This window comes from Pezoporus occidentalis, unplaced genomic scaffold (genome assembly GCF_034315485.1).
Source record: "Pezoporus occidentalis ecotype Australia unplaced genomic scaffold, CSIRO_AGI_Poc_V1 ctg287, whole genome shotgun sequence".
NCBI lineage: Eukaryota > Metazoa > Chordata > Aves > Psittaciformes > Psittacidae > Pezoporus > Pezoporus occidentalis.
The window spans coordinates 446,205-471,693 of record NW_026914796.1 but is presented as its reverse complement, the minus strand read 5'-3'; the positions used below and the strand labels follow the sequence as shown (position 1 = coordinate 471,693).

The following is a 25,489-nucleotide window of genomic DNA, read 5'->3' as shown; positions in this document are numbered from 1 at the left end:
TCCCCATCTCTCCTTCCACCTCTCCACTGTTCTTTGAATGATAAATATACTACAGCAAGGAAGCGCAGAAGGATCACTACTCTGTTACCCCCAAATTAACATTTCCAAACTTACTCTCCATGTTATTTGACAAGAGATTCGTTTATGTTTTAGTGTCCTCCTTCAACAACAAATTCTTCCATTTTGGTTTGATTAGCATTCATTCTGTGATTCTGGAGAAGTTCTGCAAATTAGGGAAGTACTAACCACATTGCCTAAGTGTGTTCAAATAAATTACCCCTCTTATGCCCAGATTCATTCTATCACTTTTGCTAGTAGTTCTGCCCTCTTACTGGTAAGTTAATCTAAACTCTGCTTTTATCAATATGGGAGTAATGTATTGACAGGTGAGTTGTAGCTGGTCACTATTAATTTAATTATCAAAATGTTTGAGGACCAGTTCTAAAGCTTTAGTATCTTTTGTGCTGCTAAAATAGGCACTTTAATGATTCATTCAAGGTGTTTACAGTAGCATAATAAAGACTGCCACTAAAATCAACAGGAGTTTTTGCATGTCACTTAAAAGCATGTCACTTAAAAGGTTTTTTTCCCAACCATTTTCTTTTTATTACTTTCACCAAAATACAACATATAACATAGTTTTCACACACTTAGAAGATAAATAAGTGTATCTTCAATTCTTTCATGCATTGATAGCTTATGGAATACAATATTTTTGCTTCATTGACATTAATTTTAAATACAGCTTGTTTGTCCCTTTTCTTTCAAATTTTTTTTTATTGTTTCCCTTGTTAACTTACAGATGTTTAAACAAGAACTGGGAAACTGCAGTGATATTTATTGCTAGAGATAAAATGTTGCTCAGGGTGAAGACTGTATATCAAGGTATCAACTGGTAAATTAAAAAAAAACCCAACTTAAATGTATGCTGTGAACTGAATTGCACAGAAAAAAGAGTAACAACTCCCTACAACAACAACCATCACCTCCAATTTGTGTGTGGAATAGAAAAAATAAATCCAAATCTTCTACTTCCACACTGATTCGTATGCATGTTAATTACAGCATTTACTGAATTTCATTTTGGAATTTACAATAAACTTGTTTGTAATTATAATAAAGGTATAAAGGCAAAACCTCATACTGCATTTCTCTTGAAATTACCAACTGTTCTAAAGGCATAGTTTAAGATCATAAATACAATCCCACTGAATTTAACCAAGTATCATAAGACTAACTTGCTGCATAGTGGGGAAAAGAAAAAAATAGGTGGCACTTTGTATCTTTAATGGCACTTCTTTCAGCATAGTTTGCATTTTGTATTACTAGCCAGGGTTACTCTTCAGTATAGTGTTTTAATATATGCATGAAAAATACACAGAGCACTAAAAAAAGCAACAATTCCTATGCTGTTTTTCAAGCTTTAGCTAACAGTACAAGGATCATCATTGCTTGGTTTCATTTCCCCTTCCAGCAATAAAGTGATCACAGCCTTACTCAAGTAACTGCATGTTCCCTTTTTTCCAATTGGGTGTGTGTTGTAGAATGCAGTCATGTCATCCTGCAGGAAAAGATGTTTCTGTTAGTGTTGATTATATATAGCAGCCAAACACAGGCGAATGAGAGGAACGTCACAAATATGCTACAAATGCAAATGTGTTTTTCAGACTTCTAACTTACAGTAATATAGTTCTGCTCAGTTTTCAAAAGTCTCCCACATATACTTACCTAAATATGTGGAAAACAGACAACTGAAATATATTTCGGGTTTTTTTTACTGAGTTTTCCAGTCCTGTAGAGATACCATCACCTTATTATTTTTTTAAACTAGTAGATGACACAGAACAACTGCTCTCTTAAAACATACAGTGAGATGATTACTATGTGGTTAACTTACTGTGCTGCCACAGTATGATTGTGAGCCAGGCCCTTAGATGTACACATAGAGATACTGACTACATGTTTATTTGGAAGAAAAGAAAAATTTTAAATCAGAGAAGCTTTCACAGGTAGCACACTAATTCATTAATCAGATCAACAAAATAGGTGTTCTTCACTGAACACCTGTTTTGTAGAGTTAATGATGTTAAATGTCTGCAAATCATGGATTGGCTGCTATAATAAAGGTTCAATGCTTTAATCCAGAAAATTGGTTATTTTTATTAAATCAAGAGCAGAAATTGTGTGGTGAAAATATTAGACTTGTAGTTTTAGGATGTATTTAAAATCACTGGAGTAAATACTTTTCACACTAATTACATGGTAATAGGGAAATAACAAAGTTCAAAGTACTTGCAAGTCAGTTTAATGGAAAACCATAATTCAGATAGATGAGTTCTTTTAGTTAGGAAAGCTTGAGATACAATTATCATCAGAAAAATCCTAGCGAGGCTACATTTAACTGCCAGCAGGCATATACATTCAAATATGGGAGAGTCGGGTTTCAGAAAATTTTAATGTAAGGAGCTGGAATATCCAACAACAATTTCACAGATATTATTCACAACTACAATTTGAGATTTCCTCCTGAGACAAAAAGGCAACATTCTGTGTAAATCTGGGGTTGGAAAAAAATCCATCAAATTGGATTTCTGGATCAAATCCTCCCAAATGGAGGCTAGGGCAGCACCATTAAAAATTGGGTTTGCATGGGATTTTTCTTTCTTTTTATAACCACTGGGGGCTTCCAGCTTTTCACAGAAGTCAGCAGTGTAATCAAGATACTGTGCAGAGCTGGCACGTAATAGCCATTTATGTGGGTGGTAATTCTGATTTTGCTACACCTACAAATGTTCTACCCATCAAAATGTCCAGGCCAAAAGAATCATACTTTCAAGAAAATTGTGTCCTTTTAAAAATAAAGGTGTTGTGCAAGGTGGTATGTTGTTAAGGTAGCTTGCCTTGCTTTCAAATCCTACTACAGAGAGTACTGGGAAAAAGTGAACCTTGAAACTTTTGAAAGAATTCTTAAGGAGCACTTCCTCATCTTTTACAGGAGCTAAATTCAGCAACAGAAGTGTTGTTGTGTATGTTATGCATAAATTGATTATTCAGAGCTAGCATAGGTATCTCCAAGTATATTGTGCACAATAAAACACCAGACAGAACAAGGAAAATCATCCTCAGTAGCACAGGGACTTGTCCCACTGCTTCACTCATATTTCCTCCTTCAACCAGTTCAATAAACCTGGCTTTTGTACAGAATTTTAAAGCTTTGAGGCACCAAAACTTGCAGCAAGAATATTTATACATCTTTAAAGGACAAAATCCTAGTGAAGTAAATCTTAAAAGCTACATAATGATTAAGTTTCATTTATTTAAGTCTTAGAGATTAAAAGCTTGCTACATCATGAATGCAACTCTAGCACTAAAATTGGTAGTTAAGAACAGTTTGAATTCACAATTTGGTAATAAAGTCAGTGGCAATCTTTTATCTCTGCTCTTTGCAGGCTTAGGTAGCACTTGCGTATATTTCTTTCTTATTTGTGTTCCATTCTGAATTCCTATTGTTTTTTATTCTGAGTCTCACATAATTAACATTTATAAACACACTTCAGTAAGAATAGTAAAATCTGTAAGTTAGTAATTTTTTACTTACTTGCTTTTCAGATCCCTTCGGAAGGCTGTGATCTTTCTGAAAGTCATGAAATGCTTCTTGCACCACTTTGTCCAAGTCCACTTTGTCCTGGAACTCTAGCTCAGGATTTCTCTCCAAAATAACAGATATGACCATCAACAACTGGGAGGCAGAAAAAGACTGTAAGACTTTAAATTTGTTTTTTTTTTTTTAAATTCAGATTACATAAAAGCACTCTTAATAATTACATATGCCTCTTTCAAGCAGGAGGCCATTTAATAATGGAACAGGTAATAGTGCACAGATAATAGAATTCTGATTTTGATAAAAGAATCACTGGAAAAAGCAGGCTTTTATGACAATTACATTTTTTGGTGACTACCTAGTTAAGGGCACTGTGTAAAGACTGACATCAACATCTAACTTTGCTGGGAACCAGGGAAGTTATTTTAGTTTATTCAGTTCCTTGTAGGGCTGCACAAATGCTAATGTTCAGCCAGTGGAGAGGGTGAAAATCAGCAGATGCTGAACCCTAAGCATGTGATATTTAGAGGTATAATCATGTATGTCATAATATGATTATACCAAAGTTTATAAAAAAATGAAAACTCGCAGTTCGAGAGAATTTATATTCCATGTATCTGGAAAGAGGTTTAGAGGAAGGTGAACATGATGAGTGACCTGTCATAATAACTACAGGTGGGCAGCACAGTCTATATTGGTCATCTTGGGTTTTGGTAATTGTGTTATCTTTTAGCAAAAATTGGGAATGCTCCAGCAAACAGCATGACCATTAGCTGTTAGCCAGAATTGAGATGGATTTGATGTTACTGGGGAGGAATACTCATAAGCACCAGCACTTGGGAACTAACAGCGCTGCTGACAGCACAGATGCCAGTGACCAACAGTTCAGATGCTCTTCATCTGTTCAAAAAGAGTATGCTATACGCAGTGGTGGGAAGGAGTTTAAATAGCCTCTTACTTTACTGTTGGGTATAAGGAAAGCGGAAGTTAGTTGATTCAGTAGCATAAAGATAGACAGCCATAGCAAAATGGGTAAGAAAATCTACTGCAGGGCAAACTGATAATTTAGAGGAGTTTTTCCTTAGACCTAAAAAATTTTTAGGAAAAGGCATGGCTTAAGGAAGGAAATCTAACCTGGAATTACTAGTTTTCAGCTGTGACCTAATTGTATTGGTGCTGTCCTTCATATTTATCTATTTACTAAAGGGGAAGAACATCAAGAACTTAGTATATTCTTAACATGTGAACAGCAACCTGACTAATCACACAAAAATGATGGAGAAACCAATGTCTGTATTTAAACTGCTATTTCTTAAAATACTTGTTACTTTATGTTTTGCTTTTAATCTGTAACATACTCATATACATTATAAAATTTCATTCATTATAGGCCACACACCTCTACAATAATTTGCCTGTATTCTGGTTGGTCGATATTTTGCAGCATATCTTCAACTAGAAGGGAAAAATTCATTTCATACATCGTCATATCCGATAAGGTTGGTTGCTGAAAAACAAATCATACTTTTACTCAAAGACCATTTAAGCTAAATCAAAATCATCCCCAGCTAAAGCCTATTTGCTGGCCAAATAAATAATACTCAACTAAGAAATATGACCAATTTAGGATCAAAAAGAGAGCCATTCTCAGAGTCCTTTACTTGGAAAGGGTCTTCTAGACTTACACTTACATAAATGTGTATAAACTGACCTGCATTCTATTCTAATGGTATTTTACTCAGAACCAAAATGAAAATTTGATGTTTTTCCTAATTATTTCTTTTTTAATCATAACAGGAACAAACCACACTACATAATACATTACAGCATAAAACAGACATTAACAATAAAATAATTCAACATTAATAGTCAGACAGAGTAGAAATAACTGATCATCTCTGCTGATTATACCTGTGGTAAAAACTTCCCTGCCACTATTAAACCATTAGGGGTTCTCTCCAAGATCTGCCACACCCGATCATAGAATCCAGCAGGAGCTCGATTGAGAGACCCATCTATCTGTCTTCTGTTTAGCCAGCCTCTGTGGACAAAGAAAATTGGGAGTTTGAAGTAAGAAACCGTTACAAATACAGAACCAAGCCACGTTCTCTCATATAAGCCAGTGAGGTAAGTGGTGACATCAAATATGTATTAATGATGCATATACAATATATGTTGTCCTTTCTGGTATGTTATGCTCTAAAGCAAACAAAATCAAGATGCTAAGTCTGTAGAAGTTTGAATGTTATTCTGATGTGTGTGTTTGTGGTTTACCTAACTAGAAACGTGCGAAGCCTATACAGCACAGTACAGTAACAACAGAAGTAGGCTGAATTCATCATGTCAAACCAATTTAAGTCACCGTAAATTAAAATGTACATAAAATACTGTACCTATGACAGTCTAATTTACACACACTGGAAAAAATTACTATTAATGAGTAGTAACGAGTGGTGTCCCTCAGGGATCGGTGTTGGGACCGCTCTTGTTCAGTATCTTTGCTGGTGACATGACAGTGGGATTGAGTGCGCCCGCAGCAAGTTTACCGATGACACCAAGCTGTGTGGTTTGGTTGATACCCTGGAGGGAAGGAATGCCATTCAGAGGGACCTTGACACGCTTGAGAGGTGGACTGATGCCAGCCTTATGAAGTTTAACCATGACAACTGCAAGGTCCTACACCTGGGTTGGAGCAATCCCAGGCACAGCTACAGGCTGGGCAGAGAAGAGATTCAGAGCAGCCCTGCGGAGAAGGACTTGGGGGTGCTGGTTGATGAGAACATGAACATGAGCCAGTAGTGTGTGCTGGCAGCCCAGAAAGCCAACCATATCCTGGGCTGCATCACGAGGAGAGTGACCAGCAGGTTGAAGGCGGTGATCCTGCCCCCCTCCTCTTGTGAGACCTCACCTGGAGTATTGTGTGCAGTTCTGGTGGCCTCAACATAAAAAGGACATGGAACAAGTCCAGAGGAGGGCCACGAGGATGATCAGGGGACTGGAGCACCTCCTGTATGAAGACAGGCTGAGAAAGTTGGGGGTGTTCAGCCTGAAGAAGAGAAGGCTGCGTGGAGACCTCATAGCAGCCTTCCAGTATCTGAAATGAGCCTATAGGGATGCTGGGGAGGGACTCTTCATTAGGGACCGTACTGACAGGACAAGGGGTAATGAGTTAAAACTTAAACAGGGGAGGTTTAGGTTGGATATACGGAGGAAATTCTTTACTGTAAGGGTGGTGAGGCATTGGAATGGGTTGTCCAGGGAGGTTGTGAATGCTCCATCCCTGGTGGTGTTCAAGGCCAGGTTGGACGAAGTCTTGGGTGAGATGGTTTAGTGTGAGGTGTCCCTGCCCATGGCAGGGGGGTTGGAACTAGATGATCTTGAGGTCCTTTTCAACCCTAACTATTCTATGATTCTATGATTCTAACTGTAATATTAAAAGTCATTCTATTGAACCACTTTTTTTCAATAGTTGAACTACTGAACTACAATAGGCAAAACAATTATACAAACAAAGCTCAATGAAATTCTGCTTCTATAAAATACAAAGCGCTAATAGATAATGGATTAGAAACACCTATCATACTAATTTAAATACCAGGTTAGAAAAAGCTTTTCAGCAGGATTGCTGAAAGTAGGTTTTTCATGATGGTGTGTAGAAAAACAAGTGTCCTGTAAATCTGGAAAATTAGACAGAATGGTTTTCTTAATCTTTAGACACACTGAGTTAATTTCTCCATAAATTACAAATTTTGTTTGCTTTCAGAAGTACACTTTCCCTTCTTTTTTAAAAAAAAAACAACTTACAACCATAAAGTCTGAAATTCAATTTTTGTATTTTTCAGTATTACTACAGCAAAGTAGCCAAAATGTTTGAGATACCAGCAATGGAACTCTGGTAGATTCACAGCACAGAATTAAGTCCTATGTAGCAGTATGTATTTGAGAGAAGTTTTCCTAAAAGTTACTGTTCTTAGTTGGTTTTACGTAGAAAATCTATTTTGTATGTTAAGACAGTATTGAGCTTCCTCTAGGAAGCAAAGCTCTGACGAAAAGCAACTAATACTTTTGTCTCTTAGGTTAATATTCCTGCACAAGGTTTTTTTCCTAAAACAAGTTCCGCATCTTCTCTGGTCACAAACAACTTTTCTATAGCCTTAATAAAAGCAAACAAATACTGCTGAAAGACCTCATGCAGGAAAGGTGGGAAATTTCTACACCTACATATTTGGATATTTGCAGCACAGGAATCAACACACTATTATTATTTGATACTGTAGATACATTTAGATGTGGGGCTTTTTTTTTTGTTTGTTTGTTTTTTTTAAAACTACATTTAAATCACTGCTTGGCAATATGGCTTTCTGTATTTCAAAGACTTAGCTCTGTTAGGCTGCTCAAAAACAGAGAAAAAAATAAATAGGATAATTCCGTGATCAGTTTTGTTAAATTGGCTATTCTGCAGAACTTTTGTAGCCCAGCCTAGCTCAAATGAAATTCAGCACTAATAGTTTTGTGTTTTTTAGTTTTTGTGTCTTTGCACTGCTAGATACAAATCTGCTAGATATTGCTAGAATATGGTATGTTCAGAATAAAGTTCAGAGTAAAATTAGTTGTTTATGCAGATGCCAGCATCCTTCCACAAAGATAAAAGTGAAAAAGGAAGATGCAGTATAAAGGAAACAATTGTAGTATCTGGACACAGGTGAAAGAAGTTAAAAGTGCATTTTTGCTGTCTTTCCTTAAATACATGTATTATTGATTGCAGATGCCAGGTGATTTCAGATGTAGACAGAGTAGCTCAGAAATGAAAATTACTTGAGCAGTGAAAACAGGTGCCACAAACCCACACATCTCATTACCTCCCCTGCTGCTGTGGTTGAAGAATATCCAGCAGAAGCTGCTTCACTTCACTAGGGGACATCTGGTATAAGTCCTTAGCTGGCATATCCCCAGCCCGGATTTTCAATTCATACTTCATAGCATGGATAATCCATCTGAAGTAAAGCAAGGAATACATTTATCAATTATGTATGAAATTTCCAAAGATGAAATACTAGTCTAATAAAATAGCTCATAAGAATTCCATATGATCTTGCTACGCGGCTGACGGGACAGACAAAAAATACCAAACAAATACTATACTATTCTTACTGTATTGTGGAATTTACTCAGATTTTGTGTTTGTTTGCAATATGGTACAAACTAAAAGGAGTAATGCATTAATTTTAAGAAATGGGTTCTGATGCATCTTTTCACAGGGAAAATATATTGGACCACATATTCTCTTATGTCCCATGGTCATTAAGACAAACATTTACATGCCTTTTGATGTTAAAATTCCTACTCAAAATTATGTTCTGACAGGGTATGCATTTTGCTGATGAGTTAAAAAAAAACAAACACAAAAGCCACATAAAGTTTAAATTATTTAACATTAAAAAAGACTTCAGGGCTTATTTATGGTTTTAGCCTTTGAAATTCCTTCTTGCAGTCTACTATATTTTTCTTTCTTTTGCTACTGTCTTTTGAAAAGATTTGATTAAATAAAAATACACCACCAGTGAAGATTTTTCAGCCTTAGGTATGAGAGCGGCAGAGCTTTGCAAATTATTGACGGAAAATGCTGAATTTTTGTCGTGGTTTAAACCCAGTCAGGTAATTCTACGTATTAATATAGAAACAGTCCTACATCCTCTAATATCAATGATGAAATAATGCATAGCTATATCTGAAGCAAGGTAACTCAAGCATGGAGCTCAGTCTCTTACCACCTACATTGCTTCAGTTCAAGCAGGAATTACTAACAAAAGGGAAAAGAAACTCCACTAGTTTTTCCTTGAACAAGTCATCGTGTAACACTTGATCAAGTCAGTGTCACATGAGAGAGCCTTGCTCTCTTTATCAGAAAATGCATAATATTCCTAAAAGCATTACCTTGTCATCAGTATAGACACATTCTATGGGCATTTAATTATTTAGCCTACAACATACAGAATGTTTTTGTTTATGTAACTCAAGTCAGTCTTTCCTGAAGGATTCCTAGTATTCACAGAATTCATGGAATTCTGAGATGTGAGGCCAATTCATTCAACATTCCTTTGAATTTGAGGTTTCTAGGACTATTTATTGAAGGTGCAAGATACAAGAGATTATTAGGCAGCATGGGAATTTTACATAATCTAGAACACAGAACTTTCATTTTAGTGGGTGAATAGTGTCCTTCTCTTGTTACTAAGTTTAACAAACAAAACTGGCTTAGGAATTGTTTTTTTTTCACTGATGAGTCAAATTATCTGTCTGGAAGTCATTCACTGGTCTTTTCTCTTTGCAGTGGCCTACAAAACACAGCAAAGTCAAATGGTCCTCCTACCAAATTCTTCACTGGTAAGAGGTGGGTCTGTTGGTTCAAGTTTTTTGTACTAATGGGGCTGTCAAACACGTGATCTATTTCAGCATGAAATCCTGCAAACAAGTCAGTAATGAGACACTACATCAAATCATTATCAAACTGGAATAGTGTTTCTATTTGAGAAGGTTAATTTTGCTCACTGGGTGAGCGATTACACCAAAATAAAGGAAATGAAACCCGTAGCACTAACCTTGGAAGAAAAAAAGAGAAAAACTGCAAAAGGATTAGCTACAAAGAATGAGGAAGGGGATGAATGAGGAGTAACATGGATCTGCAGGGGGTACAGACAAAGTATGTAAGTGCAAAAGGATAGATGTAGTTGCTACTGGTATCTACCACCACTGCTGAAAGGCTCTATCTTCTCTATGAAAAAAATCCGGAAGATGGAACACTTACTTAAGCACGCGTACTAATTCTGTAAATCTCATTCAGTAGCACCTGCCTCCTCATGGAACTGCTTATTCAAATGTATGTCTCTTCCTTAATGTGAAAACATTACCAATTTCAGGATAGCAAAGTAAATGCAGATACCATGGAATATGATAACACTCCAGCACAGACTACTTGTTGTTCACCTCATCAAAGAACTAAATAGAACAATCCAGTAGGTAAATGATGTTTTAAACTTAGTTCAGGTTTGTGATTCCTGAACCATGTATAGCTTAGCCTAACCTATTTAATAAAGAATTGGACAACTATTTAGCTAATGAACAGTCAAGAAGTGTTTTATGCATCTATAATCAGGATACTACGCAGTTTGGCAGGGTTGCTTGGGGATTTTTGAAAGAACAAAGACATTTTTAGCAACCTTATAGGACAAATCATGTTTTTCTTTACCATGGCAGCAAAACATTTCTGTGTAGGGAACTGCTCTTGAACAATGTCTTCATTATGTGACATATCACATACTCAGGTTCACTATCAATCAGACGCACCCCTTGGTGCCTTAAAATATTTTAAAGGCTGTAATGGTAAGTACGTTTAAAGTGCAGAAGGCTATTATTACAAACAGTCTAAAAGAACAAGCTATCTTTTTAGGCAAACGATTGCGCTGAAACTCTGAAAAGAAAGCCTAAATACCTGGAAACACTGTTTCCAAGGGATCTGTTGCTCATGGTTGCCAGACTTCTAAGACCAATTTAGACAAGCCTGTATTGTGAGCTGAGCACTGACTAGGAACCAGAGAATGCAATTAGAAGCATATGTTGATTTGGATGATAATTGTGTGGTTTCAGAAAAGAATTAAATTCATGCTGAATCCTTCCTAGATAATCATATTTATGTAATCTCTAGCCGCTACTAATTTGCCCCAAACCTACATGACACAGGTGACTGCGCAACTGAGCAAAAAGCTTTTAAAGGCCTCATCTAGGAGCCTTAATCCTAGACTGCCTTCTTCCCTCCTTTCTTCCCTCAGTTCCTGAAGTCTGATAGTAAAAGCTTTTACTGTCCTCTCTATCTCTCAGTTCTTCCCTCCCTGACAATACAGTACACCCCTAGTCTTCGGCCATGTCCCTCTAACCAGCCTGATGGGTGGGCAGGCAGCAGCACACCCGGCGTGCCTTTGCATTAACAGTGGGGCACTGTAAAGGATGAACCAGCATTTGGTCTGGTGTAATCCATTGTGCTCCTAGGACACTATGTTGAGATCACATGTTTACCAGCAAGGAAATCTTTGCTAATTACCAGCCTTAAGCATGCACATCATACCTGTACCTAGTACAGAATAAAAAGATTTCTGCAGAGATTGTATTGCTGCCCAGAACAGATTTGTGAGCAGAATTTGCATCCACTCTGCAACTGGGAAACTCTGGATAGCACCCAGTGTCTGCTGCCAGGCAGGAAACAGGCAACTTGTCTCAGGAGCACCACTAATACACTTAAGTGCATACTTCATTACTTCGGGTATGCCTGTAAGGCCAGCTGCAATATAAAACAGAACCCCTTCAACCCACTGCACTACTAATGGAGTGTCACTGTGTATACATGATAGAGCTACACATGGTCTGGTCAGCCAGCTGATCATGCTTCCCTGGCAACTGGAAGAGCTAGGCAGAACATTCTGCTCCTGGCAGGACAGGGTGATAACTGCTCATTTGCTGTACAGAATGCACCTAACCCTGCTACCCTGTTTTTGGTTTTAAAGCCCTGACATGATACGGGATCAAGCTCTGAAAAACCCTGTAGTTCACTGTGCTAGCTGCAGAAAAGCTTCAAAAGGGCTACTACAAGTGCTGCTCCATGCCACTTCAAGCTCTTGAACAGCAAACTTGAGCTTAGTTATATAACTGATTTTGGCGCACCAATTTAAAGCAATGTAGAACTGAAGTATGCAAGTTTTGCTGCATCATCTTACATAAACCGTTTTTGCAGTATAGCAGCAATCTCTGTTAAAGTAGGTGTCTTTCCCGGCAGTACTAGCACTAAGAACAACAACAGATTGATCTTACTGACCCAATCCGTATCTTCAGCATGCCACTGAAAAGTTCAGGGGAATTGGAGATGATCCAACCAATGTGTATGACAAGCTCCTGCTGAACTACAGCTTCTCTTTCATCTTGTAAATGACATTTTTCATAGATGATTTCCTTAATCACTCCTGGGGATAAGGGATTAGAAATAACTTCTTCCTCTTGGCCAAAGGCTCCAAGTGTCACCTGTGGTATATTGAAAACAATTCAGAATACACAAGACAGGAATAAAAGCACCACAGAAGCAATTCTGAAATGAAACTTCATGAACTCTCCTTTCCTTGTTAAATTCTCACAATAATAATAATAAAAAAAAATGTCAATGGCTGATGCTTGTTAATATTGTTAGTTGGATGCTTTTAAAATAACAGATTTCACTATAAGCCACAGTAAATATGAAATATAATTTTCCAAATGAAAATAAAAATACAAGCCCACTTCTTTGGTTTCAAATCTGGCTGTGTAGTCATGACTGCACACTAGGTTTAGATAGCCTTCCATTTCTGACATTTCAGCTGTGGAGCTCGCTTAAGGTTCCAAATGAAATTCATAGTTTTGTTTTCTTATTTCTTATAGCATCCCAGAAGTTATAGTCTTCATTTTAAGAAAACATATTGCTGATACTGAATTGTTTAACCACAAAAAAATGAATTATGTTAAAAGTGTGATTTGCTTTTAATGAAGACAGTAAACCAAAGCAACACTTAATTTTTCTCTGACAATAAAGATCATTATTATAAAGGGATCCGTGAAGGCAAGTGAGGTTAAAAAGCTGGAAATAAATAGCTGCACATCCTGCTGCATGCACGTGCAGATTCCTCTACAGCTATGTGTAGTGCCAGAAGCACATACCCTGACATCAGTCTGGAGTAAGACAAACACAAATCTGTCATACTAGTGTACCATATAGGTAAATATACATACAGATGTATTCTAATACAAAAATACATAATATTCCATTACTATTATTTGAAAACAGCTCTTCATGAATGTAATTAAAATTGTGCTGGAAGTTAAAAAATAAAAGTCCTCCTTAGGAAGGGAAGAAATAGTGATAATTAAACTTTGGAACAGAAAACTGAAATCTTGAAAGAATTTACTCAGCTGCCACCCGTATGTTATCAGACAGAGTGGTTACATCTTCATTAAGTAAGTCTTAAAAATAAGCTTTATTACTTGATTTCATCTACTTTTGTGAAATAAAAGGGCATATATATATAAAAATAATAAATAAAAGGGTATAAATATATTAGATACATAAAATCTAAGGAATTATGGGAATCATAATCTTCCCTTCTTATGTGGATGCTGAACTGTATTTTGAGTATTGGTCTGCTAGTAAATAAAAGTAAATTTATTACCCCATACTATATGCAAGTATTAAATATATCCTTATTTTCCCCTAGGGTTTTCTTCTTCAGTAAGGATTTTTTTTAAGTCATTGGGTATTTTTAAAAGAAGCATCAGAGGCCTTAAAAATTAAAAAGCCTATTTATTTAAGTTTCTTTGATACCATTCCTTAATATATTTCTGAGGAGTGAAGACTTACCTGCTTGCCCTGAACTAAAACATTAGTAATAGATGGTGCAAGGCTGTCCACTAGTTTACCTAAAAGACTCGCTGCGAAGCGCACAACAGACCTGAGGGCAGAAAACAGAGCAATCCCACTACATATCAAAAGCTAGTTTAATGAATTCATGTCTATTTGAAGTCTGCAACAGCAGAGATCTCAAAAATAACTCTGTGAATACATACATTATTTATGATACAGAATTTGGATCAGATTTTATGTAATCTTCTATGGATTTTCATTTTTTAGTCAAGCTACAGGTTAATGGATCAAAATCAAATTTCATTAGAACTCATTAAACTACCAGCTCCATAAAAAGTTTGTCGATTTTTCTCAGCATCATCCTGAAATCAGACAGATTCTCTTCTGTGCCATTTTCATGGTTTTGCGAGATAACCTTGGTAATTTTTACTCTATTTAAGGAAGACTTATAAAGATTTGGCAAGAAGTACAACATGCAACACCAAGGCTTTGTTTTGTTTTCCATGCTGAGGTAACATTTTGCACATGTAGCATAGAAAGAAGAGACTTGTGTAAATTGCTAGGTTGAAAACTAGCTGTAACTTCTAAGAAAAACATTTTACCCAGTTAATGGTTAAAGATGTAAAGCTTAAACAATAATTTCGTGACAAAATACAAACCTAATAGGCTTGTATTTGAGCTTTTCTATCATGGGCTTTGAGGTGCCTAAAAATCATTATCCCAGAGAATGACTGTGTTGTAGTCATTTATAGTATTAGTAAAAAATTCAGACAGTTGATGTTGCTTCCTGTGAAAACTGCTATGCACTTTCTGAGATCAAGAGCAAAGCATTTAAAAAAATTCATTAGCTGATACTATCAGTATGCAAATAAGCAAAAAAAAAAAAATTCACAGAGCTGCATTTCAGACTTCTGGGCACTTTACCTGTTTGCCATGTACCAGTAAAGTAGTAATATGTGGGGTTATAGAAGAAGAAAATTTCTGTGCAAATGCAGCACTGTAGCGCAACACCAACCTGTATGTATGTCACGTGGCAACCATGGAAGAGAAATGAAAAACAGTTTACATGCTTTATTTCTAAAAATACTTTTGATTTTTATTCTTTACAAAAAATTACCAGCAAGGTATTTTGGTTCTACCTTATTATTACCAAAGGCCCATTTACATGTTATGAACAGACTAAAATGAATAATGAAAATAAATTTTTACATTTACAGCCTCATTCGTTAGGAATAGTGACAGAATTCAGGACAGGCTCAACTCATTTGTTTGAGAGAAGGAAATGAAATTTCTACTGAGTTTAATTAATAAACAACATGTAAATACCAACTGACTTGCTGAAACATTTTAAAGTAACTGTGACAAAGCCTCAATGTAAATTATTTCAGGGCAATAAGCCAACTGATCTGATCACCAGCTTTGCTGCACAAAGCTACTGATACTATTTTATCATCCCCTGTAAGAAATAATAACATTAGTATTCTTTTCTCATTATTAAACAAGAACTGTACACTTGCAATAGCACCCATAGGAAAACCAGCTTATTGCTCCCTTTTTATATTTGAAAAGATAACGGTAGGAAAATGCTTTTTTATTTCTTTTAAGCATTACAGACCAGATCTTCAGCTCCAGTGAACTGATACAATTTTGTTAGTAAAGCTGTCCTTTTCCTCCCATTTAAGTGTGTAAGGATCCGTCTTCCAGCTTTACTGTATAAACACATCAGGAAGAAAAACTGGTGCAAAACAAAAGGAACATGATATATGTATACAGACCAGAGCTTTTTGCTGCCAGCTCGTCTATAGATTCTTTCAATATGTTCAGCAACAGTACCTAAATGCATTAAAAACAAACCAAAACACAAATAAAACACATGCAGAAAGACACATATATGCATTTAATAGTAATAAGGTAAATTTGATGAGATTGGTTAACTTTGAAACAGCTTTAGTAAAGCACTTACCCACTGTGTTTAACATGTAAAATACAGATGCAATCAAGTCCCCTATCACCCAGCTGTATGTTGTTACGCAAGAAGCCAAACCAGGTTTCAGCTAAATTTGCTGCCTGTGCTACAAAGAGACCTATACCACCTATTCTTGCAATCTCGGGGGAATATTAATGTATGTACAGATTAGACCTATAAAAGTACATACCTATCAAAAGGTACAGCCTCAAACTGCTGTTTACATTTGGATATGGCAGGTAGATATAGCCTCCGCTGTCTTGCTTCTTTGCTGAGCTAAAACTGACAGTCTTGTCAAGTCTTGTACAGTGTAGTTCACTGAAGTGGCGTTACGTTTGGACAAAGCTCGTAACAGCTGACATCCAAGACACACGTTTTCAGCTTAGTATATGAACAATAAATGACCTGATTAATCATCTGGGACACGAGACTTTAGTTTTACAGGAAGTTGGGAGAGTGTGAACAAGATCTTTCACCACTTTGTGGCCCTGCCCTGAGTAACTACAATAAAGTGGCCCCTCAAAATAGCTGTGACTAAGGCGGTTTGATTTTTATTGTTTATTTTTGCATAGTGATAGGACAAGGGGCAATGGGTTCAAACTTAAACAGGGGAAGTTCAGGTTAGCTATAAGGAAGAAATTCTTTACTGTGAGGGTGGTGAGGCACTGGAATCGGTTGCCCAAAGAAGTGGTAAATGCTCCATCCCTGGCAGTGTTCAAGGCCAGGCTGGACAGAGCTTTGAGTGACAACATCTGGGGTAAGGTGTCCCTGCCTGTGGCATGGGGGTTGGAACCAGATGATCTTAAGGTCTCTTCCAACCTGAACCATTCTGTGACTCTGTGACTCTGTGTGTTACAGCACTGCTCTTGCGAAACTATTTATCACTCTTGCAAAGTACAGCATGGAATATGGGACAGAGATGACATTTTATTACTGATCTATTACTCTCCTTCTCAAAGCTGATTGTGTGTCAAAACCACAAAGAACGTTTTGTGAAGTGTTATGGATTAAAGCAGCATCGTGCGGCACAGACAACACCTACAAGTGGAGGGCAGGAAATGGGAAGAGCAGTATTTCTAAGTCAAAGTAGGCAGTTCAGGATTCAGAAAATGCAGGAAGTACATGAATTAGATTCATCAGAATAACAGATACCATTCTTCTGTAGCCCATAGTTGATCATAGTGCATCAGTGTGCTCTACTGACATCTCTTCAACTGTGCATAGCTCAAGTGGGGACCATTATGTTAAGGGTAAAAGTAGTGACAAACATTCCATAATTTTGACTTTATTTGGCTTCTAGATCTTGAGCTCTTGGATGGAATGGCAGTGTTTTTCATGCCAGGCACTTACCAATGAAGTTCATCTAGAATAACAGAAGGAGCAGAAATTGACTCACAAAAATCACAGCCTGTGACTGTCAGCTGGAATTCTCAAGGTTCTTCAGCTTTTATTTTTAGATTTATGTTTTAGTGATGGTGTTATTATTTAATGCCGGTCTCTGTAGTCTCCAGTCACAGGAGAGTCAATGACTCAGGCCATTTGTCTGAGTTACCATCATCCACTATTCCATGTGGGATGGCACCAAAAGGTCTATAAAAATTACCTCTGAACAGCCAGAGGCATAGCAGTACTAATTTTTTTTCAAGAGAGTTTTAAAGTAAGTTCTTCGTCATAATCTGCTGGTCAAAAGTTGCTATTCTGGTTGCCTACAGAGGTCAGGAAGTCTGCCTCAAGTAATTTCAAGAGCACAGAAGACACAACCCACAAAGGACTAAAGAAATCTATGACAACAGCACAGGTAACAGTGGCTTCAGAGGGTACACCTGCCTAGCACACAGATTTCCGACTGTGACTTTGGGGTCATGCTGTATTTCTCCAATGCATTGTGTATCAGGCAATGAATTTTATTCCAATTTATGTTGTTTTTCATAATGTTTTTAATACATTGTTGTGGTTTAAGCCCAGATGGTAACTCAGAACCATGCAGCTGCTCGCTCCCTCCCCCCTTTTTCCCCCTGGCTCCCAGAGGCATGGGGAGGAGAATCAAAAGAATGTAAATCCCATGGGTTCAGGTAGTAAGTAGAAGTCAGTAAGGCACCATACAGAACTACTACTGCCACTACCAAAAATAATAATGATAAGGGAAGTAACAAGGGGAGAGTATATAAAACTAAAAGGGGAAAATGAAACAAACACAAGTGATGCCCAATACAACTGTTCACCACCTGTGAACTGACACCCAGCCGGACCCGACCAGGGATGTGGGTCTTCCAGGTAACTCCCCCCAGTTTATACAGTGGGCATGACATGCTGGGGTATGGAATACCCCTTTGGCTAGTTTGAGTGAGGTATCCTGTCTCTGCTTCCTCTCAGCTTCCTGTGCACCTCCACACTGGCAGAGCATGAAAGACTGAAAAGTCCTTGATCGAATTAAGCATTACTTTAGCAACAACTCAAAACATTAGAGTGTTATCAGCACTGTTCTCAGACTAAAGTCAGAAACACAGCACTGCACCAGCTAGTAGGAAGGAGAAAAATAATGCTACAGCTGAACCCAGGACATACAGCAATATGTATATCATGTATATTTATGTCAAAATGACAACTCTACATAACAAGAACCAGCTGCCTTATCTCAAAATTATGAAGCAGGGTTCTGTAACATGGGATGGCAAGTTACACTACTTGACAAATAACTACGATATTATTTGATCTTAACACTCCTCTTTTTTCTCAGGAAATATATACAAAAGCAGCTAATAAGCAGTCTTTGAGGAAAAAAAGCCCAACACCAAGTTTTGCACTACAAAAGTCACAAGCCTCAGTAGCCTCATCTGAATTATTTTATGTGAATTTAAATCCTGTGCTCTTAATACAAAACTATAACACAAGAGTAAGCTGCACAGATACACTGAACTAATTACATGAAAGGAAAATCAAAATTCAGTATAAAGCTTCACACATTTCAGTGTGTTACAGACACACAACTTGTCTTTACTTTCAGTTTTCTATACAAGGTTAAATTCCCTATTTTTTGTATCTGCGTGCCCAAAATTGGAACCAGCTACAGCACCAGCCTACAAACAGCCTAGAAGAATTCATACATTTAGCTGCTCACTCCCCCCTACACTATGAATTTGCATGTCCCATTTAATGCAGAAATTGCTTTAAATGGCAGAGAAAATAGCTACACGACTGCTGTAGTGTAGCTATTTACTAGTGTGGCTAATGGCACAATGGCCATTATTCATGTTCATTACGACTAAACATACAGCTGCTTCCTGAAAAACTCAGAACAGTCAAATGAAAGAAGGTCTTACCGTCCTTGGTGATAAAATTCGGTCCTTCCCTTTTAAGCAATATACTTGAGAGTAATGCTTGACTTGCTAGGCAATTGCAGTCCTTAAAAAAAAAAAAACAACACAATCCAGCAACAACATAACCACAAACAGCCTTCAGGTTTTTACAGGGCCTTTCTTAAAAAAAAAGAATAAAAAAAACTACAGATTTTTTTTTCAAGGGGACATCACAACTATTTCAAACCCTATGTATGCTGTATCTTTGTCACAGCTGCTTGCAGATACTTCCCAGTGGATCAAATTAAGTTGCACTTATTTGGCCATAGAAATGTTTCCCGATTATCTGCTCCTGGGGACAGTCATTTACAGCAAAAATGCTTGTATTGACATAAGGAACCAAGCAGAATATTTTGTGTGTTCCTATCAAATGCTGGATCTAGAAACACTTGGTGGTAGATTTCTTCTAGATGGTAGATGGTAGATAGATGGGAAAATGGAAGCCAAGAATTACAGCATGAAGTACCAGAAGTAAAGAGGAAAATGTAAAGAGGAAGATTCCCCAAGCATGAAGCAGAACACTGGACCTTTTATGTTCCTAGTTATACTAACAGCATTGAACCATGACACAAATCATATTGATAAAAGAAGGCTGCTGTTAAAAATAACAGCACATTATTTCTGCTTTCATGAAGTTATACTGTATTTTTATCAAGTTTTCTTACATTAAATTTCTGCAGGATCTCATATGTTGACTTGTTTTTCCAGTCATTAATATTTACATCTGGTTGCTGCTCAAGTTCAGAAGCATTTGGAGTACTAGACTGTCTCTTGACCTTTGAATGCTTTGGAAGATCCAACTCCTCCAACCTCTTAAATACAGGAGCCCTTAAAAAAAAAAAGCATTTGATTTCTTCGTACTACAGAAAATATCCTGATTATGAAATATCATCATCATTATTTGCACACAGCCTTACTCTTCTGTTTCAGTGATTCTTAGGAAGTCAAGCTGTTCAACAACTGCTCCAGATATTAGTGTCTGAAATGAAAAATTGAAAAAATAAAAAAAAGACACAGAAAGGTACATAACTATACAGTTATATTCTGTTCTCAGTGTGCTGCTTGTTGTTTCCATTGAGCAAGAAGTTTCTTCATTTCCATTTCCAAATATCTTTACACTTTCAGAATATCTTGCCTCTTAAGATCTCACTTAACACAGCAGAAGTCTCTTGGACCTGCTGTCTCTCTTTTACTGGTGTTCTGCTGATCTTTTGCCTGCAACATACAGTGAAATCAAGCAATGTCCACCCCCCTGCCTGCCAAAAAAACAATGTTTGATGAGAACATCTGAGATCAAGAATTTGCATTTCTTAGAATCCTGCATGATACCCATGTTCTAGATGGTAGGTAATGCTTGTTATTTCAGGGACTGCAGAAGAATGGGTAGTTTTCCTGTCAGTATTAGTGATGTTTCAGGAAGACACATCATGGCATTTCCTACCCTGTAGTCATTCCTTAATCCAAGCCTACCTGCCCTAAGTCTACACATCAAACGCAACTTACAGAGACTTCTATCTCAGAATATGACATACTGGAAATTCAACATGGCATTTATCTGATGTAGTCATTACAATTCATTAACTCCAAATTTTTATGGATTTCCTATTTTGATACTGCCAGAAGAAACATAGTGTATAAAGCATTTTTAAGACTGCTTTTTGCTGATTCTCATTAGCTAAATAAAACTGTATTGTCAACTTTTACATTCCATTTTCATTGTACACAGGTTGCAGTAAAATACCGATCTAGTACACTGTGAGATGACTGAATATAAAAAAAACCTTTGACTTTATTGCTAGTATCATCCACTCTTTGACTTGCAGATCTGCTTGAGTACATGATCACAGTGAAGGTGAAAACCAGAAAAGAGCTTCAAGTCTTCTAAGCATATGCATTTTTAATTAAATTCGGTTTTGTATGTTTTATAAGTCAAAAAGAATGTTCACTCAATTAGACCCACCCATTCTGTCTCTAGGCACATTGACACATATGCATCTAAATGAAGTAGTGAAATTCACAAAGACTGCACACAGATTTTGTTGGAATAGATGAATTACTTAAGAAAACACCATGAATTAGACATGTCCCTTCTTTACCCAAATCCTCCCCAATGAAACAAGTAACAGTGCTTAAAAAAAAGACACATTCTGTTGATTGAAAAATATCTCATCTTGTAATAAATCAGTTTAACCAAATGTAAGGCAAGAAAGACATTACAGTTAAAAAAACCCAAACCAACAAACAAAAAAACCCCAACCCAACAAAAACCCACAACAAACAATGCTGTCGACAAACACTGTGGACAGAACATGTGGCATTTGCTATGGGAAAAGTCAACAGGCGCAGGAGAGACTAAAGGACCTTCATGTGACCAGCAGAAATACATCAGAATTTTTAAGATTACAAGGATATCTTAAATCTTTATGGCTCTGAGGATTTAATTTACAAATGACCCAGCGCTTGTACAAAGTCCTGATTTTCTAGGGAACAAGAAATCATAACAGTGTCTTTGGCCTTTTCTCTAATCAAGAGAAGGGTTCTTCAGTTGGTATTAACTAAGATTGAACCAGCATATACAAGTATTGTTAAAACCAGCACCTGACTCTGTAATTTTCACATTTTAATGAAGTGCTTTAAGATTAATTGAAAACAGCACAGATGTTAAAACTAGATCTTACTAATTGTAAGAACTTTAATATATATATAAAGCACCTTTTTTTCACTCTTTATTGATTATCTAATCAAAAGAAATCCCTCAATGCTTGACATGGCGCACTTATCTTTCGGTGGTAATTCTCAAGACTGCCAAACATAAAACACACTTTTTCCCTTCTGAATATTCTGTATGATGATCATCACTTTCAAAAGACTCAGCAAAAGGAATGAAGATAAATGTGTGCTTCTTTTGAGATGAAACAAAAGCTGTAACAAATGGCTTCAGTCTTGACTCCTTAGTTTTATGATATTAAAGGAAATATACTCTTTTCCCCATGTACTTCTAAGTAATACATATACCAATAGTAGGAGGTAAGAACACAGAAATCAGGAAAAATACCATACCTGTACTCTGTCAACATGAACTTTTACTCCTCCAACAATTCCCTTCCTAAAGGCTGCCAACATATCTAATATTGGATTGAATCTGCTCCCTCTGAAATTTGAAACAGAACTCCATTAATCTTGCAATTAGGTAAGTGTTACCCTGCAAATAATGCACATCTTGCTCTTGCTGTCTACCTTATATTGTCTTCACGGATAAGCACAACAAACAGTGGACGACCATGCATTTTCCAATACTGCTTAATGAACTGCAGTGCATTCTAGGTAAGAAATAATACATTAGTCACCAAAAATTCTCTGAAACAAAGCAACCCCCTAAAAAAACCAAACCACAAGCATAACTTATCAGAATATACAGTACAAGATACTAAAAAAGCTATCTTAAACTAACAACACTGAAAAACCAAACAGATTAAAAAAAGCTAATAAAACTACTAACAAGACTGCTTCAAAAAGTAGAAGCTGCTTTCAAACACTGGTATTTCACCAGTTTTCTGAAAATACTCCTAGCGCAGACTGTACTACTAGACGGTGTGGTGTACTGTGCTACACGTAATGACCTATCGAGTATGTATGGAAATGCAGGGCTTGAATCTTGGCCACTAATACGGATTAACCAATGTCACCTCCTAGCACTGAAAGTACCTGCTCCAGCAGAGGAGACATGGCATGTCAGTTTTACTCTGCTGTCTGCCTTGAAATCAGGGAATGGAGACAATCTGTAATATTTGTGCAAAGCTGAGCAATGTTTCCTCCAGGTAAGGCTTTGGTATTCCCCTTAAACAGATAAGTTTCATTCCTTTTTCAGCCAAAAGCATTTGTTTTCCCAAAGCAACAAATGATAATTTGTTTGCTGCATTACAGCATTCCCAGTCACTTCTGGGTGAGATTTTGTGTCAGAGATACTAGCTAGAACTCCTACTAGGCTGACAAGGATATTCACCTTTGAAGATTTTCCAGCATAAGCTGCAAGTTTATTTCTGTACTGGAAGAATACACACTACAGAGTGTTCCCCTTTCAGTCTTCTATTTTATCAAACTTCACATTTTAATCTTCTACAGACTCTATTTTCATCAGTTTCTCCAATGTAAAGTTACAGATACCTTAATGTCATCAATCAGCATCATAACATCCTGAGACATGTAAAAATCACTTAGATCAAAAATGATCGAGTAGCAAACTACAGTCTTCCCTAGTATCCGATAAATCTGTGGGGAGAAAAAGCTTCAATTAATATTTTCTTTAAAATATCTGAAGCAGTGAATTAGCTGAAAAGGAAAAAAGATATTTTGAAACTGAAAACAACATCAACATAGAACAGCTGACTTAAAAATCCCCAAAATATTTAATATAAAACCTACACATCTAATTTTAGGTACTCTGGTTTTTATTTGGCATGCAGGTCTACATTCTCCTTCAGTCAAAGCAGTTCACTTCTCCACCATCCAGCCTGTTTTGGCCCAGTATTGCTGGAACTGGATGTCTAGGAAACGTATGACAGTTTAACACCAAGACAGAGCACACACATGCATCACAGCAAAATGCATTACAAAGACTTTAAGATACACGCATAAAATAAAATTCCATCTCAATTCTATTTAAAATCACTCAGAGGCTAATTCAATATTTAGCTGAAATATACATTAGCACCAGTAACATTTATTGCAATAACCTTTGATGTTCCAAGGCATCCTATGGGCCTGTCCGGTCTTCCAGATAATCCCAGTTTGTCATTCACTCCCAAATGGAAGTAAGCCTGTGAGAAAGAATCATGAAAACTGAGGGAAACCTAGACAGATGGCTTTGGTATGCTCCTGCTGGTGCTTACACAGAAAGCTGTGTGTATTCTTTCATTTAGAAAAAAAAGATTCATAACGTGGTCATTACTTCTATTGGGATCATCTACATAGAATAATAAATCAAGTGAAAGTGCACTAGATTTAGTAAATGCACAGTTCAAAGACCAAATTGAATTCTTCTGATAATAGGTAACTTTACAGCAAAGGGGAACCAACAAAGTAACTTAAGAAAGAAACACAAGATGCAAGCGCAATCATCTTCTTCCCCTTCTTGCACAGCAGTACTCTGCTGTAGGCATGGTTTAACACTACCTCTTTTTCCTTCCTTTCTTCCTTCCTTCCTCCTTTCCTTCCTTCCACAGTGTTGGGAGGATGAAGGATTTTTACCTTACTTATGAAGAAAGAATACAGTTACTATGGGTTTACCTGAGAAGACAGCTGTTCAGTAAGGGTGAGCACAAGTACTGCATAGGGTCCTGGTCCAGGATTAGGACATAAGGGTGCAACTCTGGGCTTGGGCAAAGCCCTGGAGTCCTGACTATTTGCAGTTTCAAATGCAACTAAAACTTGTTGTTTCCTCCATTATGCCTTACCTTTGACTTATGATGTTTTCCAGTTTATATAATTAAAATATTTTTAAAATCTTGAACTTGCTCACTGAAATAATTTTTTAAAGGATTATTTGCATTTATTGTCTGGCCAGTCTTGCCTCTTGTAATGCTTTTCCAAATGTCAATATAAAGGTAAAACAGCAATATAGAAACCCTTTAAAGACCTTTATTTTAATTTTAGTAAAGGCCTGCACATTAGTGCATCAACAGCACAAGAGGGAAGTGTCTCATTCATTGCTGTATTATTATTTGAGTTAGATTATGTATGCCAGTATTACTTCAACTGATATAATTTTGTAAGACTTGCATGTTACAGAAAGAATCTTCACTTAGTACAGTGCATGAGAATAAAACTATAAAAAAGCCCAACTAAGCTGTAAGCAAGACAGTACAAACGTATCAGTGAAAGCACACTGAAAGGTGCCATTTTTTCCTTATTACGGCTGGTTTAGGTAAGTAACCCACCATGACTAAAACTTCAGAACACACAGAATTCTGATTTTTTGCGTTATAGGAAGATAATTCAGAGGAAGATGAAAGAGAGCACTTGAACAAACATGGCACAAAACAACTTTCGGCTGCTGCCAGCTTGGGGCCTTCCTGACATTGCCTAGGCTTCTGCATTAGTACAAGAACTATTCAAGAAGGAAAATAAACATTGCC

The 25,489-nt window shown here is 36.9% G+C and overlaps 1 protein-coding gene across 5 annotated transcripts in view; it reads right to left on the bottom strand.

Annotated features, from left to right (window-relative positions):
* Positions 1-1,295: 1,295 nt before the first annotated feature.
* PHKB (phosphorylase kinase regulatory subunit beta) overlaps positions 1,296-25,489 on the bottom strand; it is an 80,049-nt gene continuing 55,855 nt past the window's right edge. For 4 of the 5 annotated variants that reach the window (XM_062626031.1, XM_062626033.1, XM_062626034.1 and 1 more), the window contains 15 exons: positions 24,089-24,172; positions 23,520-23,624; positions 22,593-22,675; positions 22,416-22,506; positions 20,273-20,334; positions 20,021-20,183; positions 19,320-19,401; positions 15,809-15,866; positions 14,031-14,121; positions 12,465-12,667; positions 8,461-8,595; positions 5,513-5,642; positions 5,001-5,108; positions 3,599-3,739; positions 1,296-1,561 (listed from right to left, as the gene is read on the bottom strand). In XM_062626031.1, the coding sequence (XP_062482015.1) occupies positions 1,424-1,561; positions 3,599-3,739; positions 5,001-5,108; positions 5,513-5,642; positions 8,461-8,595; positions 12,465-12,667; positions 14,031-14,121; positions 15,809-15,866; positions 19,320-19,401; positions 20,021-20,183; positions 20,273-20,334; positions 22,416-22,506; positions 22,593-22,675; positions 23,520-23,624; positions 24,089-24,172 (1,674 nt within the window). In that variant the 3' untranslated portion in view covers positions 1,296-1,423. Of the gene's footprint in view, positions 1,562-3,598; positions 3,740-5,000; positions 5,109-5,512; positions 5,643-8,460; positions 8,596-12,464; positions 12,668-14,030; positions 14,122-14,957; positions 15,049-15,808; positions 15,867-19,319; positions 19,402-20,020; positions 20,184-20,272; positions 20,335-22,415; positions 22,507-22,592; positions 22,676-23,519; positions 23,625-24,088; positions 24,173-25,489 lie in introns of all 5 variants that reach the window. The other variant, XM_062626032.1, reaches the window with a different exon arrangement.